Source organism: Cyprinus carpio, unplaced genomic scaffold (assembly GCF_018340385.1).
Source record: "Cyprinus carpio isolate SPL01 unplaced genomic scaffold, ASM1834038v1 S000006723, whole genome shotgun sequence".
Classification (NCBI taxonomy): Eukaryota; Metazoa; Chordata; class Actinopteri; order Cypriniformes; family Cyprinidae; genus Cyprinus; species Cyprinus carpio.
This window is the reverse complement of record NW_024879328.1, coordinates 236879-256824: the sequence shown is the minus strand read 5'-3', so window position 1 is coordinate 256824 and position 19946 is coordinate 236879. Positions and strand designations below refer to the sequence as shown.

At 34.4% G+C, this 19946-nt stretch overlaps 1 protein-coding gene across 3 annotated transcripts; it reads right to left on the bottom strand.

Moving 5' to 3' along the window:
- Positions 1 to 3176: 3176 nt before the first annotated feature.
- ceacam1 (CEA cell adhesion molecule 1) lies at positions 3177 to 11460 on the bottom strand. 3 transcript variants are annotated; one of them, XM_042755560.1, is made up of 13 exons: positions 11311 to 11460; positions 10270 to 10569; positions 8788 to 9066; positions 8380 to 8646; positions 8017 to 8289; positions 7262 to 7513; positions 6841 to 7116; positions 6480 to 6728; positions 5795 to 6070; positions 5460 to 5711; positions 4412 to 4687; positions 4076 to 4309; positions 3177 to 3941 (listed from the first exon to the last, which is right to left on the bottom strand). In XM_042755560.1, the coding sequence occupies exons 1-13, from the start codon at positions 11357 to 11359 to the stop codon at positions 3853 to 3855; spliced, it is 3072 nt and encodes a 1023-aa protein (XP_042611494.1). In that variant the 5' UTR covers positions 11360 to 11460; the 3' UTR covers positions 3177 to 3852. The 3 variants fall into 3 exon arrangements, with proteins under 3 accessions (XP_042611494.1, XP_042611495.1, XP_042611496.1); XM_042755561.1 differs by lacking the exon at positions 4076 to 4309; XM_042755562.1 differs by lacking the exons at positions 5795 to 6070; positions 6480 to 6728.
- Positions 11461 to 19946: the final 8486 nt, after the last annotated feature.

Genomic DNA, 19946 nt, shown 5'->3' with positions numbered 1-19946 from the left:
ATTCCTGTAATGGAAAATCAGAATTTTCAGCAGCCGTTACTTCAGTCTTCAGTGTCACATGATCCTTCAAGAATCATTCTGATGTTTCTATCAATGTTGAAAACAGTTGCGCTGCTATTTTTGTGAAAACTGATCATTATGTTTTACATTTAAGGATTCTTGAATGTTTGAAAAAAGAATATTTGATATGTCTTTACTGTGACTTTGATCAATTTGATTTAAAAAAAAAAGCTATTCATATATAATTGTTTGGGGGCATGACAATTTACAGCCTGAACTAGCCATAAAAAATCTAAATGAATTAATTTTAGATATTAAAAATGTTCTCATAGATTACTTTAATCATTTGTGTATCCATGTGATTAAAGTCGCATACTGTGCAGTTGTTTCAGAAAACGTGCTTCAGTGTCTGACCGACGGGTCTCCTTGAGCTGAATGAATAGAAGTCAGTTGATACTGTGTCACTGCACAAATACTGTTAAATACCTTTTGGCACCTACAATCTGATAAACATTGCAAAACACTCGGCTGGGACATGTTATGGTGTGCACAAAAGAGTGTCAGGTGACACATATCATGCTGAGTGATTCAGGCTGTTAAAGATGGAATTACAGTTCCAGATGTCTATAAATCAGTGAGACAACCCATGTGTACTTTAGTTCTTTGTAGAACTTTTATTACCTCAAATGTCTAGCACAACATTTCTTATATGTCAGTATGCGACAGGTAGATTTACAGGTAGAATCCAATTTATCTTCATTACATCTGATCTGAAAGACTACTTCAAGACACTGGTATTTCTGTGTAACTTTGAACTGATATTTACAGTCTGCTTAACGCACAATACGGTTTTATATCAAAAACATGTTTTTCTTCAAATGTGAATCATACCTGCACAGCAGTCCTGGGGAAGTTTGCACCATTCTTTATAAAACAAGAATTTCAGCCATATTCTTAGTGATACTAGGGCATCTCAGTTGAGATGAGGTCAGAACTCTTCACCAAGACTAAATGTTTTTCCTATTTTCGTTCTGCAGTTATACAATGCGTATAGTGGGACCTGCATGTCTTTTCAGTTTAATGAATCGGAGTGAATACACGATTGATTATGGGGTGCATGCTTGATATCATTTAGCTGTTAAGGAATTTTTTGGTCCTGATCAAGCTTGACCCAGGGTCTTCTTGTTCACAAAAACATCCATCATGTTTCTAACATGACATATTACTGTTGCCACAGCGGTAACAATTCATTTCTTCTAAGGTTGAAGGTGAAACCTGAACTACGGATTCCCATAAAACACTCATGCAGAACATTTGGCACCTGACCTAACAGATCTCCTTTGAGCTGAAAACATATTATAAATGTGATACGGTAAGAATTAAAAAAAAAAAAAAAAAAAGAGGGGTCTTCAAAGTTTGAATTACAAAGGAGGCAAGATAATGGCTTTCTTTTCCCAAATTGCATGCTGCCCTCATCACAAATCTTGGCAGTTCCCAGCAAAAGAGATAAGCTGACAACATTTTATTCACACTTCATTTCTAAAATTCTATCCAACAAGTTGGGGCATAATAAGACATGGTTTTTAAGCCCCAGAAATCAGAGCTTTGTCATATAAATACTGTGTAACCCTAGATTGGAATACAGAGTTCTCTTGAGAAGCACAAGCAGGAGTCTTAAAGACTTAAAAGCATTCTTTAGTCAACGGTTCTCATTTTCTGACTAAGTTCTGGTGATAACGATGAACTTCCAGGTACTTCTGCTGGTCTTTGCTGTGGTGATTGCCACTAACATCCACTGTCAAGGTAAAAAAAAAAAACTTTATGAATTGATATAAATACATTTACACCATATGTTATTTTCTGTTATTTTGTTTATATATATATATATATATATATATACACACACACACACACACATATATAATTTTTTTTTTTTTTGCTGTTATTTTATGCTATGTCATGTTATGAACCAACATTTTACCTGTTATATTACTGTTAAATTCTGTAATACATATTTTTTTTTTTAAGGAAAATTCATGATTCTAACTTAAACATATGATTTACATGAAGTTTTGATGTTTCTTTGTTGCAGCACAACCTCGGCTTGGAGATTCAGATAAATCTCCAGTGCACAAATCCAAGCAACAGGGCAAGACATGCAACTGCACTGGTAAGGGATGATAGTACTCTTTCTCTATGCAAAAGGTTACAGAAAGTTGCATTTTTTGAAACCTCCATGAGAGAGTTCACTATTGTATCAAATCATTTAAAAATGACATTTTGAAGAGTCACAACAATACTAGGAGCCCTAAATCTCTTTTATTGTCTTATACCTCAACAAACCTTTAATGACAATCCTTGTGATTCTGAAAACACTTGTTTTGAGGACTTTATTTTATGTGCCGCAGTAGTAAAGTGTCTCTTATTGTGCTTAAAGTGTGATGATGTAGGTTTTGGTTCAGAAATTTTCCCTAACAGTGTGTACCTCCCAGATGTAGTGCCTTGTAGTCTTTAAAAAAATATTTATTGTGTAAAATGAAAGAGTCCTTCTCATTTTGATTGATTGTTGTTTTCCATAGGGAGACAAAATGCACTGGAGCAGAACAACTGTCCCTGTGAAAGTCAATATAGTGAGTCATGCAACCTGTATTTACTCAGCCAATTTTGTCACGTTACGTTAAACATAGTAGGTCATGAAACACTGAGTCAAAAGAAAGCTTTTAAAATAACTGTATAAAGTTACTAGCTTTTCTTGCAGTTATAATACATACAGTACATATACATCTTTTTGTTTTATTTTCAGGAATCCTCAGCAAAGAGAGAGCCGTTTATGAGAGAGCTTTGTGCCAGAAGAAGGGGATTTTGACAAAAAAATGCCAACATATGAATAGAAGTAACAGGAAGGAGAAAAAAGGCATCAGTATGCCGATTTAACTCACAGTCACTATACTCACAAATAAATGCCCCCACAATTTTAAACGTACTTATCAAACCATAAACCATATAAGTAGTGTATACCGAACTATTTTTGTACATCTTATATTCAATAACATTAATTCCATTCAATGTTCTTCATTCAGATTTTACAATAGGAAAAATAATAGTAATAATATTAACATACTGGAAAAAGAAATGCAAGTGCTTTTAACAATAAAGTATGACGATGAAGAGAGAAATTCATTTGAATAATTTGCTTTTATTTCATGTTATAAATAAAATATAAAACATTTTACATTTTTTGATCTTTTAAATAATTGCAAAATACATTTATAATTTGGAAATAATCACACAGAAGGTATATAATATTTCTATAGAAAAAGATTTCATGATTGTGAACTATTAGACAAATTTGTGAAGCAAACAGAAATGTAATTTGGATAATTGATCATTTCGATATGTACTTTGCCTATATTTGCCTGAACTGGGTGCATGTAAGCTTTTCCAGATAGAGACTTAAATCCAAAGCTACAAATCAGAAAATAATCCAGCTTCTATCAATTTCAGCAGATTTAATTAGAGTATAGCATTACTGTCCAATTAATCATAGTGATAAATGTACCAAATATATAGTTTTTAGAAAATAAATATATATGTAAATAATGTAGTATGATTAATTAAAATGTATGAATATTAAAATGTAATCCTTTTTTTTTTTTACTTTGTACTTGCCAAAAGAGTGTTCCGTTAATAAATGCTCATACCTGTCTTTGAATAATACAATTAATTAAACTGTATGATCTTGCCAGTGTGATTTTTTTCTTGCTGTTTTTAAGTGATAAATTTGCCCACAAGCCTCATTCAGTCTACATAAAGGCCTCAAAGACAGATGCTATGTTCACAGCAATATTAGTATTAGAACCATTCTTCCAGCACAGGGAGCAGAAGAGCGAAGAGAGCCGTCAACATCACACTCGCCTGGACACCGACAGCAGCATTGGGGTCTGGGGAAAAGACGGGAGATGATCTCTTATTAGATTACTTTTAAAAAACACATCAAGAAAATGCCTTTTCTGACAATCAGTTAGCTTTTATTTTGCATGTTAACTGCTGTGTGTGAATTTGGGCTAATGCTCACTACTGACGACTTGGCTGGTGTAGACTGTCACATTGGTCAAAGGGTTTTTAGCCACACATGTGTAATTGCTGCCCATGATAGACTTAATGGGAAGTTCTATGGAGGATTCATTTCCCACTACTGTGTTGTTTTCGAAGATCCAGTGATACACAGCTGGTGGCTGAGACACTGCTTGGCATTTCAGGACGGGGGGAATCCCAGGGCGTACAATGATCTGCACACTCTGTGGTCCAACTGCCCAATAAACACACAAAGCTTTAGTTCATGCAAAATAAAAAGTCTTTTGAAGTCAGATATATATATCAAAGTAATTTAAAAATATTTTATATTACTCACAGATGACCACAAGATCATATGGGTGACTGATATACTGTTTCAATGCATTTGAAGCGACACACTGGTATCTCCCCTCGTCAGCGGTCTGCAAGGTTTTGAAGGTCACAGAGGTGTTATTTGCTGAAAATATAACACTGCCTGATGGCAGGAAATTCTGGTTGTTTCGAAGCCAGTGGAGTGTGTTGTAGGGTCCCTTCACATTACAGGTGAGCTGAAAGCTTTGGGAAGCCAGAGGAATAGTGCGATCGGGGATCACTTCCACTGTCGCAATGGTTTCTGTGGAGTGTACAGAATATTAGACTAGTCCCTCACATTGCGGTAGGTAGTGTGATTATATATCAATCTTCATCTGAATGATTATTAGTTTGTACTGAATATGAAGCCATAAAAATACCATGTAGAGCATAATAATGTCTAGAAATGACTTCCTATTTGAACTGTTCTCTTGGGCCAAAAAAAAATAAAAAATGCAACAGTGTAATCCAATTGAAGAACAATTGACTCTTATGAGCTGGTTATTTTTAGTGAAACATACAGTGTGACCAGTGTAGTCTGATTTCGAGAAGCCAGTGATTCTTATGAGCCAGTTCTTTTTACTGAATAAAAAATGTACAACACAACCAATGTATTCTGATTTCTAGAAATAAATGACTGTTACGAGACAGTTATTTTCAGTGAATCAAGAACATACAGTGTTACTAGTGTAGTCTGATTCCAAGAAACAAATGATTCTTATGAGCCAGTTCTTTTTACTGAATCAAAAACAAACAGTGAAACCAGTGCAGCCTGATTCCCAGAAAGAATGACTCTTATGAGATGGTTCTTTTTAGTGAAGCAAAAACATACAGCGCGACCGGTTCTTTGAAGCAATCTTTCAAAAAGATGCCCTGTATGATTTCCCACATTAGCAGAGAATTTCTTTAGTATTTAAGCAAAATGTACAGAAATTTTTCATATCCCTTTAAATATGTAGATGGAAAATACAATTTGCTTAAAAAAAAGATCCTTAAAGGATGAAAAGACATCACTGTAAGGAGTTATAGCTTACCAATTACAGTTAACTCCAGTGATGCGTTGCTGCTGCTGCCTGTGATGTCATTGATAGCCATGCAGGTGTAGCGTCCACTACTGTCTAGTGAGAGAACTGAAGTCACATGCACTGGACCATCTCCCACTTTTGAAGTGTTGTGGAACCAGCTATATTGACTATGAGGACGAGAGATGGCAGTACAGTTGAAAGTCACATTGGACCCCATCTCTGCCATGATTGGGCCTTCAACTGTTGTGTTCCATGGACCATCTGAAAGATACCATATACATTGAAAATGATTCCCATGAACATTAATTCAGTGGACGTGTTACAAATATATCAGAGTTACTCACAGTTGACCATTAGGTCATAAGCCGGGCTAGTCATGTTGCTGACAGCATTGCTTGCTTCACACTGATAATATCCATCATCACTGAGTTTTGTATTTTGGAAGTTCAAGGTTGAGTTGTAATTGGAGAAAGTGATTCCATCGTGAGGATGAAGCAACACGCCATTCTTCATCCACTGAATGTGTTCAACATCTCCATTAGCAGTGCAGGTCAGTGTAAATAACTGATTGAATACTGGTTGCTGATTGCCAGCATTTACAATCACATTGCTGATTGGATCTGAAATTTAGATGGAAAACAATTCAGACAGATTACATCACTTAAAGGAATAGTTCACTCTAAAATTAAAATTCAGTCATCAATTACTATTTTTTTTGGGGGGGGGGGGGGGGGGTCTATACATTGAAATCAATGCAGTCCCGTTGTTGTTTAGAACGCCACTAATATTGATTGTACAGAAAACAGCTGAAACATTCTTCAAAATATTTTATATTGTGTTGCAGAAAAGAAAAAGTCATACACGTTTGGACTGTGACTGTGAGGAAATGATGAAAGAACTATCCCTTAAACTTAAACTTTCCATATGACTCTACGCAAGAACTCAACAGATGTGCTGACCTGCCTGTTGAAAAACAAAACTGATAAACTATTCATACAGTATACATTATTTGAAGGCCTAACAACTCACATCTTAAAGAAAACTCCAGTGATGCATTGCTGCTTCTGCCTGTAATGTCATTGGAGGCCATGCAGGTGTAACGTCCGCCACTATTTGGTGAGAGAGCTCTAGTTAACACTGGACCCTCGCCCAACTTTGAGCTGTTTAAAAACCAGCTGTATTGACTTGATGGGTGAGAGTTAGCAGAGCAGCTGAAGGTCACATTATGACCGACAGCTCCTACAGTTGGACCAGAGATGGTTGTGTTCCATGGACCATCTGAAGACACAGACAAGGCACAAGTCACAAGTCTGCTCAGAGTTATCTCGAAACTTGTTGCTAATGACAACAAAGCCCAGCAGCTAGGTCAAAGAAAGTTTTTTTTACTCACAGAAGACATTGAGGTCATAGGCCTCACTGGTCATGTTGTTGATAACATTACTAGCTTCACACTGATACTGTCCATTATCGCTTAGAGTGAGTGGGTTGAAGTTCAAAACTGAGTTGTTATTGGTGAAACTGATCCTATTGTCCTGGTAAAGCTTCACGCCATTCTTCATCCACTGAATGTGTTGAACATCTCCAATGACAGTGCAGGTTAGTGTGAATGGCTGACTGAAGATTGGTTGCTGACTGTCCATATTCACTGTAACATTGCTGACAGGAGCTAAATTTCATACAAAAAAAAAAAATATAAACCACATTCACAACCATTTCAGATTTTAAAAACCAGTCGGTTAAACATTTTCACACTTTAGAACAAACACACTTACTGGTTTCGTTTAAGCAAAGTACTAAACTGAATGACTCACCATATACAGTTAATGTCACTGAGGCATCGCTGCTTCTGCCTGTAATGCTGTTGAAGGCCATGCAGGTGTACTGTCCGCTATCACTTTTTGAGAGAGGTGTAGTCACATACACTGAACCATTTTTCACATTTAAGCCACTGAAATACCATTTGTATTGACTTTGAGGGCGAGAGTCAGAGGAACAGCTGAAGGTCACGCTGGATCCCACTGCTGCTATGTTTGAACCAGAGGCTGCTGTGTTGTTTGGGCCATCTAGCAAATGCATTAACTGTTTTAATCATCTGTTTCATGTTGAACTGGTGCACTTATATTTTATCTTTACAGTACAAGACAACTGACAATGAAATACAGACAGATTTGACCAACGTTTTGAATTCATATATGGTAAGATGGTGGAAGATGCATTTACAGGATATCGGTAGGTATATTATTAGAGAAAATAAATGAAAACATTTGCTTAGTTTAGCTGTCTAGCTAAAGAGTGGTATCTTGCTGCACTACTGGGGTAAGATGGTCCCCCACCTGGGGCAAGAAGATTCCCAAAGTGTGTATATATAAGTATTTTTAAATGTTCAGATTCAGAACACAAGCAAAGATTAATACAAGCATAACTATTCAATAAATGTGTTGAGATTTCATGACCATTAACTATAGTCAAGAGAAGAATTAAAGGTGGGAGGACATATTACCCCATCTTACCCTATCTATAAAATAACAGGAAACATGGATGTCCTTAAAATATCTATCATACTCACAGTTAACCATAAGATTGTAGGCCGGGCTGGTCATGTTGCTGACAGCATTACTAGCAGCACACTGGTATTGTCCGTCATCACTAAGAGTGAGTTGGTTAAATCTCAAGGTTGAGTTGTCATTGGAGAAAGTGATCATATTGTTGGCGTCCAGGTATCCTCCATTCTTCATCCACTGAATGGATTTCACTGGCCCCACAACATTACAGCTTAGATTAAAAGCCATGTTTTCTACTGGAGAGCCTGCTGGATTCACTGTCACTGCTGAAATTGGATCTAAATAAAGAAAAAAAAAATATTGGAGACAAACAATATCACAAGAATAATCATTAGAAATGTGGAACAATATTTTGTGAGTGTTCTCACCAACTATATCAATCTTTTTTGTCACTTTTACATTTAACTGCATTGTGACCGCATTTTGGGCAACGCAGGTGTATTCTCCCGTTCTGTTCTGAGTTGCGCCTCTAAGATCATAACTCGGACCATAGACATTCAGAGGATTGCCGTTGTACATCCAGTAGAAAGAAGCTGTCGGTTTGGAGTCAGCAGAGCACGACAGAGAAATGTCCGAACCAGAAATGTATACCGATTTCTCTGGCGATGCTGTCACTTTTAAGTTACTGGGCCCATCTAAACACATAAAACCAATTCAGTTGACCTTCTGAAACATGTATTAGGCACTCAGTTATTGTTAGCTGCCCATCCCTTACCATGCCCTTTGAATGGATCCTGCTATGTAGTGAAATCTACATTATGTTCTGTCATACTCACAGCTTATATTGAGATTCATTTGACCACTCTCTGCTTTGCTGATATTGTTTGCCACAAGACACGTGAACGGGCCTTCGTCGTACCGCGTCACACCACTGATGATGAACTCTCGTCCACCGTTCCTGAGGTCAACTCTTCCTCCTGCTGTGACCGTAGAGCTTCCGTTCTTCCATGAAAACCACACTGGCGTTCCGCTGGCGGAGCATGTGAACGTCACGGTGTCGTTAAACTCCACCAGGTTTGTCATGCTTACAAATGCAGTCAAATTACTGACAGGTTCTACAAGTTAACAGAAAATGTTTTAGTGCAAAAGTTTAAAGTACTTTGCGTGTTTCATCAGTTTTTAAAATCGATTAGCATCCCCTCAACCAAAGCATCTAGTTCACTGTGTAAGTATTTGGACTTGTTCACTGCAGAGTACACAGAAACCATTGCTGTCAGCAAATATCACCCTGCTAGCTTATTTAAATTTATAAACAAGTATTTTTTTTTTTTTGTATTCAAAGAGCATTAAATAATCACATGGCAAATATCAGGCTTTATAATATTAGATTTTGTACAGGGAGTGTAAGTGTTTGCTGTTTGAAACCAAGTAGGCCTACGTAAGCAACTAAAAGCTGAATTGTGTGTTCAAATGTTTGTTTTGAAATCGCCCTCATTTAAAACAATGCAGGCAAATTATTCTGAGATCCAGTAAATAATGCTGGTAAAATAGCCACAGATTACTGTAGGGTTTTTTTCTTTCTTTTCTGTCTGTTTTATTTTTTGTTTTTTTGGTTTACAATGGTCTTATATATTATTTTATCATTCAGAGCTAAGAATTTGTCAAATTTACTGTTTTGCTGATCCTTGCTAAGCTGCTAACTTGATTTATTTTATAATATTTTTAATGTTAAATGAATCAGTGGTCAAATATATTGAAGGAACAGTCTACAAAACAATGGACATGCAGTAGATTATCAGGTCTCAAGAAAATACTTGAGCCTATGAGGGCTCCCTGACATTTCATTTAAATGAGCATTTAACCCTAAAAAATCCTTTATGTGTGTTTCTTAAAGAAATCATGATAGGAAATAAACAATCTTAACAATTTTACCTAGAACTTAAGAAACATTTAATACAAGAATCTTATATGTAAAGCTATTTTTAAAAAAGTGTTTCACATTAAAACATCTAAATTAATTGATTTTATTCAAGTTTAAAAAATATTATTTTACTATTTATTTTTTAATAATTATATTCAGTGAACCTAAAAACAAAATTCTATGGCTGTTTTTTTTTTGTTTTTGTTGCTGTTGTTGTTTTTTTTTTTTTTTAACCAATCTTTACAGTTTAGGCAGCTGCTGCAGTGAAATTTTAAGTCAAGTATCTAAGATAATAATTTGAATATATTTACTTGAATTAAAGTTTTTAAAGTTCTGTGAATATTTCATTTTTACAATGTGTAGGATAAGAGGATCTTTTTTTTTTTTTTCAACTTACCCTGAACATCTAATGTAATCTCTGCCCGGACCCTCGGTTTCAGTGCATCTAATACATACAGGCCAGAATTCTTCAGAGTTACTGACGATAAGGTGAGCTGATATGTAGAACTGTTAAATTCTGTTCCATTTTGGTGGCCACTTCCTGTTAAAACTTCCTCTGGATACCACATGAACAAAGTACTAGGTCCAAACAACCAGAGCCCAATTATAATGGGCTCTGTGTCATTCACACTTATAGTGATATTGCTCCCGACAGCCACAGGGTTTTGTGATGGAACCAGGAACACTGCATAAAGACCTAGGAGAGGCAGGAGTGGCATTCAGTATCACTTTGAATATATAAAGAAAACTTTCATTGTTATTGCATAACATGGATGGATCTAAATCTACTGATTTACATGTATCCTTTGCATATTCGTTGCTTGTTTCCATCAAGTACTAGAAAATAGTTTTCATATTTAGTATGTTCTAGCTTGTAAAAGGACACATCGGCAGAGCAAAGTGATCGCCTGATCAAGTGAGTATTGAGTACTACCAAGGAACAACATATATTTAATATGTAATTCTTATGTAAATCACCCTCTAATCATTATTACTAATGTAATTCATTCTCTGGGTTTATGTAATATTCTATGTTATTTAATCTGAGCAATTTATTCTGACAATCTTGTGTTAATGTCATGGTATCCACAAATATACATTTCTTCAAATATACATTTACAAATGTACATTTTGTGTAGAAATATCTAAAACGAATTACAGTGAGTAGTCAAATATTCAAATATTTGATAAAAAAAGTTTTTGCAAAATAAATTTATTTAAAAAGTTATTTGTTACTCAATATTTCTGATAATTTCTACAAGTAAAATCTGAAAAAATTCTGAAGATACTGATTTAAAAAAAGTTTGAAAGTTAACTGTTGTGTTAAACCGTTGCTGACTGGTAAATTTACATTAACAAACAATATCCTTTCTGCATTGTTGTTTATAAAAAATATTAAACTGAAAAATATTAAATTAAAATACAGTTGAATAATTACCTGATGTACAAATTAAGGTGAAGAATAAGATGAGTAATTTATGTCCCATTTTGGAAATCCTAACAAGAGAATTCTTCACTTCTTCCTCAGACTTCAGATGAGTCTGCAACGAAATGGTATAATCATCGCTATACTTTTATTCAGCTAATATTTACCTTGTTATGCAAATAGCTAGGTTCACCAATGAGTAAGCATTGACAGAAAGTTACACACACCTCTTGTTATCATCATTCACATTGAGTGCAGGGTGTGTTTGTTGTTGTTGACTGTAATCTTGAACCAGACTGCTGGTACCCAGATGACATGCTAGTCACAAACTGAAGGTCATGTCATACATATCTAAATAGTTCCTGGTTTTGTAGGAAAAGATTTGTGGTTAGTACAAATTGTGGACTATCAACACTAAGAGTTGATGTTAACATGGAGTGACTCATGATGACTATTAAAGTTTGATGTTTTCTTTCACACCAGCTTCCAGCGTCACTCCTGGCTTCGAGTTCTGAGTACAGTATGTTTTCATAGTATATTGAACTGTTTTATCTCAAGTGTAGGATGTAAACCAAACACCGGTTTGATGTAATTGAAAAGCCATGTTTAACATTACTTCATTTTGTTTGCATTCTAAAAGATTACTTCAGATTGACAAGAATTTTTATGCAGTAGAACTAGTGCGTAATGATGAATCACTGTTTATTTTACGATTATTTAAATGTGATAGCGCCTTTTTTGACTGACTTTCATATTCAGTGCTGATACACCCAAGAACCATTCCCATATTGACACTTTAATAATAATAAATGAAATTTAGTCTCTTATTGATCAGGGACTAATATTAATCGGACATAATGACAAATGAGCAAATCAAGTACTGGTGTAAGATCTCCATCCTTCGATTCTCTTGTCCTATGTGGGGTCGCAGGTATGCTGGATCCTAGCGTCTCGGGTGGTAGACAGGGAAACCTCTGGACAGATGGCCAGTCCATCACAGGGACGACACACGCAATTCACAGTCTTCGGTTCACCTAACCTGCTTGTGTTTGAAAGTGGGGGAAACCCACATCAACATGAGCAGAACATGCAAACTCCACACAGAATGTCTTCTGGCTCAGTCAGGACTCGAGCAGGGACCTTCGATGACAGTGCTCCCATATTAGTGTGATCCTATTAATCGAAAATTTGGAAATATCATCAATAGTCAACTGAATCACATTGTCTTGTATTTATATGTAAATATATATCCAGGGTGACAAACCACATAGTTTGTTTATAAAATATATTGATATATTTATAAAATATATTGTAAGACAGGGTAAGATGGCCCCTTATTTTTTCTCTTGACCATATAGCACAAAAAATATAGCAAAAAATTTAATTTCAACACATCCTGTGCTATTTTTAATTTTGTAATTTCATCTGAATGTCAACATTGTGAGTTTTAATCTGTCAAAACAGTTTTAAGGTTAATTAATCGTTAAAAAAAGTGATCCATGACATTGTATTGTGTTTAATTTTATTTATTTATTTATTGCCCGTTTATTAATAAGGGATTTGTGGAGTATTATAGTTTGTATTTTGAAGTGAAAAGATAAAATAAGACTATTGGGGTATATTTACATTTAAATTTAATATAGTTATTATGTAATAATTTCATAGTATTATATAAAAAACACAATATAAATAAATAATACAAAAAAAATAAAAAACATTCAAAAAAAATTAAATAATCCTAAAAATAAATATATAGGCCTAAATATTCATATGCCTGTATGTAAGTCATAGAATACATTTCTGCCTCGTCTGTCATCAGTTATTTATTTCTAAATTGTCAAAACAGTTTTTGAACAGGAGCTGGTTTAGTTTTTTACATTAACACTTTAAAACTATATATACATATTAAAAAGAAAGCAATTTATATGTTCTGTAGAAGTTTAGCCAGGGGGCTTCTTACACCAGCAGTGGCCTCTTTAAATATTTTTACAGTTTGTGCAATGACAATAAATTTAGCAAATGTTTTAATTTATTTCCCTTAATAACACATTAACTGATGCATCACCATCCTGCACATGCTAAACTTCAAAAATAAATAAATATGTTACAATTTAAAAGTAAAAGCACATTAGGGTGTCATTTCCCCCTCTTCAGAGGTTAGCAGCACAGTCTTGGAAAAATAGTACCTTTATCTTTACAGCTTGTTTACAGCTACACTCTTAAAGACTATTAGTAGTAATACCGGTATATGTAATCGGTCATTTTGTTCTTGTTTTAATGTAAAGCCAACAATATGTATTGAATTTATGCTTATATAGTTGACATCTTTTATGGAGAAATAAATATTTACTTTGGTGGTTGTAAAAGTGTTTAAGGAATATGAAATTTTCAAAAATATAAAAAACTATTCTGCAATAAGACATACTTAAATACAACAAAAATAACATAAACTAATCTAAAAAAAAATATGGAAACCATATTTTAGGTTGTACAGATTTACTTAAATGTACATAATTGTACAGATTTACTTAAATTCACAGATAAAACCTGTGTTTAATTAACTAATATAATATTAATATACCAACCATTTTGTAGCTGATAATACATTGACAACCACCAATGGTTTTTTTTATTTTTTTTTTTATTTGTTATTACATTTTTGATTTACAATTATCATTTTTCGATCTGTGACCATTGTTTGCTATTCTGAAAACTTTGCTTTCATTTTTAAATTTTGTGCAATATATTTTTACTTGGGTTTTAAGTTTTGGTTTCACGCTTATTTTTAATTAATTTATTTATTTCAGTCCATGACTGCAATACTTTTGGCGGAAAATTGATTCCATAGGGGTGCACAGTGTCATTCACACAAATACTCAACAGAACCACAGTAACACGCATGACACTAAAATAATGCAATAAACATTAAATAAACAATATTAGATTTAATATAGAATACTAATATACATAATATTGTTTATGAAACAAAGTGCTGCACAGAAAATTCTGGGAATGTCATTTTACATGATATTTACAAGAATTTACAAGATACTCAAAAAAAAAATATTGTCTGGATTAACTGCAGCTAAGAAAATGCTTGGCTTATGTTGGCAGTGTCTGCACTCTTTGGCTTGGTCACACTGGATGTACTCTTTCCTGGACATAGGAACTATATGTGGCAAGGATGCCTGGGGCCACACAAAAAACTATTTCAGAACAATTTCTAAAATTAAGGACTTGTTAAAGTGACATATTTTAAATATCTTAACACTGTACTTGCCTTGTGAAATTCTCTGAAATTATTCTTGTTATAGACTTTGGGATTCTACCTATTGTGACACAGAGGGAATGGGGAGGGATAGGGATTTCTTCTCTTTTTTTTTTTTTTTTGCGGTCGCTGTGGGTGGGATAACTTCTTGTAACACTTAAAAATTTGATTTAAAACTAAATAATTTACAAGATAACTACACTTTCAAAAACTGTAAATATAACTATATTTTTACTGTAAAATTACATTACTGTTAACCAATTAACAGTTTTTTTTTACTATAACATTTTTATAGTCTTTTACCATTAATCATATTTTATAGTGTTTCAGAACAATAATAAAAAAAACCCCTAAAAGACTGCTACCATTTTGATTGTAAAATGGTAGAGAATCAGTTTAGAGACTTCTTGATGTGCTCTATTTGTCTGCCACCCCTCCTGCTATACTTGAGCAAACAGATCTGATATCGTCTAGTATGTAGGCTACTCTTTAATGTTCTTGAGCTAAACCACTGTTAAAATGAGAATCAGACATTCAGTTACTGTGTCTGATTTGTGAATGGTGTCATGAATAAACAATGATACTGGCATCAGTGACTGATATATTTGCTTGATAATAAACATACATTGCAGAAAATCCAGTGCGTGTATATACATACATACATACATACATATATATCTACACACACACGCACACACACACAATGGAAGTCACTGGGCTCCAATGTTGGTTCTGTGTCAGAAGTCAAGTTTGCAATGACACGATTGTGTACATGACAAAATTTTTGGGTGAACTATCCCTTTAAAGTATTCTAGTCCTGTTTTGAATGGAGAAATGAATACATGTAAACCCCCCACAGATGTCCAATAATAAGTCGTATGGCTGCTTCACCCATATTTTGTGGGAGCAGTAAAATGATATGCAAAAAGGACAATTATATCTTGCATGCATGAGCGATCAGAGAACAAATAATAGCCTTCCAAAGCCGGTTTTCTGGAGGGCTGGGGTGGACCAGCATCACTTTTTATGCTACAGTGCATTTACTTGAAATATTTGTCTACTTATGTTTGCATTTTTAAAGCAAGATTTGTGTAGAGACAAGGCGTCTGTTGATTGTATTTATCTGTACCGTCCCCAGGAGAGAGATGCAAACACAAGCAATGCAAACGGACTCGTTGCTGGATGAGAATATTTCACGACTTTGTGTAATGCTCGGTTTTGACTGGACTGCCCAGCAGCTCTGAGAGCCGCTGTCCTGAGAGTTTAGCTCTAAAACACACCTGCCTATAGCCTATGTAATCCTGAAGACACTGATAAGCCTGTTCAGGTGTGTTTGATTAGGGTTGGAGCTAAACTCTGCATAACAGTGGCTCTCTAGGACCGAACTTCACTACTTCGAAACTAGTGGCGCGCGACTTATACGTGCCTTTCACGCGCTTTTGTTTCATTTTAAACACAGCTGGCGCCATCTTGCGCCTGACTTATTGTAATGAAATGAAAGTCCTTCATTATTTTATTGAGTGTAATTGTTGTTGCAGTGTTCGTCTTGTGATTATGCCGATTTTCCTACAATAATTTTCCAACATTATGGGTGCACTACTTTTGAATGTTCTCTGAATGTTCTGAAACACTTCAGTAACATAAAAAAAAAAAAAAAAATTAGCGTCCAACTAAAATGTTTGAGAAATAAACCGTTCTATGAACGATGTACCATTTAGGCCAAATAATGTTTTTGTGCTAACATTCTGAGAACATTATTAAAGACCAAATAACTGAACAAACATTCACATTACTAGAAGAACGTTTGTTCATAACGAGAACCTTCCAGAAAGTTAACCAAAGTTCTGAGAACCATCCTTGTTAGCTGAGATAATGTGCAGTCAGTCATTATAGCAAAATAGTCCCTTTTTATGGTGTTATTCCTTACTTACTGATTAAAGCATATATAATAAAATATCTGATTATAGTCAGTTATGAAAGCTGCTTCTTCAATTCATTGGATCCAGTGAAGTAAACACTTGTCTAACGAGTCCTCCAGAAATGACATAATTCAGCTCTCTAAAGCCCAAAGTCGTTATGCAGTTTATAAAACTAAATCAAACTATAAACAAATAAAATAGTATAACACAAAATACATTTTAACACACAATACAGTATAATTATATACAGTAAATATACAGCTAGTGGAAACTATTTACAAATAAAATTGTATTTCTCACTTTCTAAACAACAGGTGGCAGCAGCAGACAATCAGTCCTGTGCTTTTAGGTCTGCAGCTCTCACTTATCACAGTCTGGAGAGCTGGTTTAGGTATTAAACAACTGAATAATGTTTTTCTTGTGACCCCAATTTCATCTCTGAAAGTAATTCGTGACACAACAGTTTATGTATTTATTTATTTATTTATTTAGTGGCTACAAAACATGTCCACGTGATTCAAAACAATTATCAAACAGGCTGTAAAGCAATACCCTCGAAGACAGTTTGCTTTACAGTAATTAATAATCACCATATCAAAGTTGTTCTTATGTTTACTGCATGTTTCATATAAAGAACATTTACACAGGGCATTTCAGTTCTGTAAAAGGTAGCAATGAACTAATGCTGAAGAACGCTGTCATACAATTTGACAAGTTATCAGTGTTGTAGGGAGGAAGGAAAATATATGAGAAATACAGGTAACATTTAATTTTAAGGTGTCCTTGTTAGACATGTTATATGTACTTACTATTATAATAAATAATTATAAATTATATATAAAGGATTTTATGCTTTAAATGTGCATGACAACTCTGATTATATATAAATACACACTGTACCTGTACCCTGTACTTTTTAGCTTGGTCATATTCATAAAACACACAATCGAAGTTAAAGTTTAACTCATTACATCTGCTTTGACAAATCCTTATCAGTTGTGGTTCCGTGTTATCATACATGACCTTATAGATACAACAGAGCTGAAAAACAGAACCAGAAGTTAGAATGAGAAAGAAATAACTTTATTTTGAGCAAATGAAATTCCGCTGTCAAATGTCAATGAAGTTTACATCAATTATAAATAACAGAACAGTAGTTACATCACATTCTTTGGAAAATATAATGAACAATATAAGCAACAACAGCTATATGCCTACCAAAACTAAATGTTTATGACCAGAATAAAATGCTGCTTCTTTATGTCTTGTCCCTGAGTGTCTAAAGGTGGATTCAGTCGTGGATGTGGCCTTTGTTTTTTATTACCCACTATCACAGTTTTATCTTGGCTTCTTTACAGGAAAGAAGGAATGAAAATGTGTCTAATGATTTCTGAGAAACTATTTGAAGCATGTGATCAATAGCAGCTAAATATTAGCCAGTAAATATAAAATATTATTTGGAAAACTCGTTTACAACTGAGATCAGGATGAACCTTTACAGTGAAATTAAAGAAAACATGAGTATATTTACTGCCCTGATGACATCATTTTCTACAAATTAGTAGACCACAGGCCCAATGAATATTTGTGACAGTTTCTGGTTTATTATCCAGTGTGAAACATAAGTTATAATGTAAAGGTTCTGGTGGGTCATATGGCGCAAACAGTGGATTTTTATTTCACAATAAAATATTACAGCAATATGCAATAAGACATGCTGTGGAAGCAAAGGTATGTTTCTAACAAGTTCTGAGTTGTAATACAGTCACTTTAAAAAACCACAAATCACTTAAATGCAAAAAATCTCAAATGCCAATTTCTATAAAAACAACACACCAAAAACTTTAAAAAACCATAAAAAAAAGAACCAATGTTTATTTTGATGACTACAACACACTTTTAATTGATTAAAGTACAAAGAAAAATTTCCAGTGTTTTCACTGGCCAACTTAGTGTTTTTGTAGATACATTTTTATTTTGATGACTACAACACACTCCAAAAGTTGGGACAGCGGCATGTTTACCACATTTTGTCAAATCATCTTTCCTTTTAATTACATGTTTTAATCATTTGGCTAATTTTAAAAGTTTTGCTAGCAAAATTTTTGCCCAGTCTCACTTGATACAAGACTTCAGCTGCTCATCAGTCCATAGTCGTTGTTGTCTGATTCTCCTTTTCATGATGGGCCATACATATTCAATAGCAAACAGATCTGCTGGCCAGTCAGTCACATCCATATGTGTCTATGGAATGCTGTCGTAGCACATGCAGAATGAGACCTTGCATTGTCTTAATCTAATAACCATGGACTTTCCATTAAAGATGTCATCTTAATGACAGTAAATGTCTCTGTACAATCCTAATATACTGTATGCTTCCACATCAATGGTACCTTCACACATATGCAAGTCACCCATACCGTATGCACTGATGCACCCCCTACCAAGACAGATGTTTGCTTTTGCAACTCTCACTGATTTAAGTCTGGATGGTCACTTTTGTCTTTGGGACTGAGAATTTAATGTCCGTTTCCCCCCAAAACAAGCTGAAATGTGGACTCATCTGACCACAGCACACATTTCCACTGTCTTTTGGAAAATCCAAGATGAGCTCGGACCCAGAGAACTCACTGGCCTCTCTGCCTAGAATTGATGTATAGATTTCTCCTAGAGTAACAGAGATTCAAGTTGCATTTCTTGTTGCAGCTGCAGACTGTGTTAAATGACAACAGTTATCCATAGTACTAGTGAGCCCATGTGGCTATATTTCACACAGCAATATGAAGGTTTCTCAGGCAGTGCTATCTAAGGGAACAAAGATTACATACAATCAACTGAGGTGTCCTGCCTTGCCCTACATGTACTGAGATCTTTTATAAACCCAATCATGATACCCTGACGTATTATTACCAATTGACCTGCTTTTAAAACAGCTTATCTCAGATATTCTATAACCTTTTCTTTTTTATTATGCCTCTCTCCCAACTTTTGTGGAGTATGTTGCAGCCATCGAAATTAAAAATTGTTTATATTAACAAAATACATTTAAGTTGGTTAGTGAAAACATTGGAAATATTTTATTTGTACCTTTATTAATTAAATGAAGATTAAAGACAGTTTACAAATCACAGATTCTTGATTTTACCGGATTTTACAAAACGTCCCAACTTTTCTGAAATTGGGGTTGTACATGACCACCATCCTCTTGAGGTGACAGTAGAAGTTATCAGTCTCTGTTTAAATTTAGGATATATAGGACAAAAAACAAAACATTTGAGATAGAAAAATCAACATTTTACTTTGGGGTTATAATTCAGTTTACAATAAGGTTTATGTATGTTAATTGACAGAATTGGTTTTATATGAATCAGCAGTTTCTTGTTAAATTGGATATGTAATACTTACTCCGATTTTTAAACTGAATATTAAAACAAAAACTCAAAGTGTGATTTCTGAGTTAG

Bases quoted from the DNA above. Each gene is read 5' to 3' on its own strand.
- ceacam1 (XM_042755560.1), bottom strand. From the start codon at position 11,359: ATGGGACATAAATTACTCATCTTATTCTTCACCTTAATTTGTACATCA. The intron at 8,290-8,379 runs GTGAGAACACTC...TTCTTTATTTAG, and splicing joins AAAAAAGATTGATATAGTTG to ATCCAATTTCAGCAGTGACA. The intron at 7,514-8,016 runs GTGAGTATGATA...TGCATTTGCTAG, and splicing joins CTACAATCTTATGGTTAACT to ATGGCCCAAACAACACAGCA.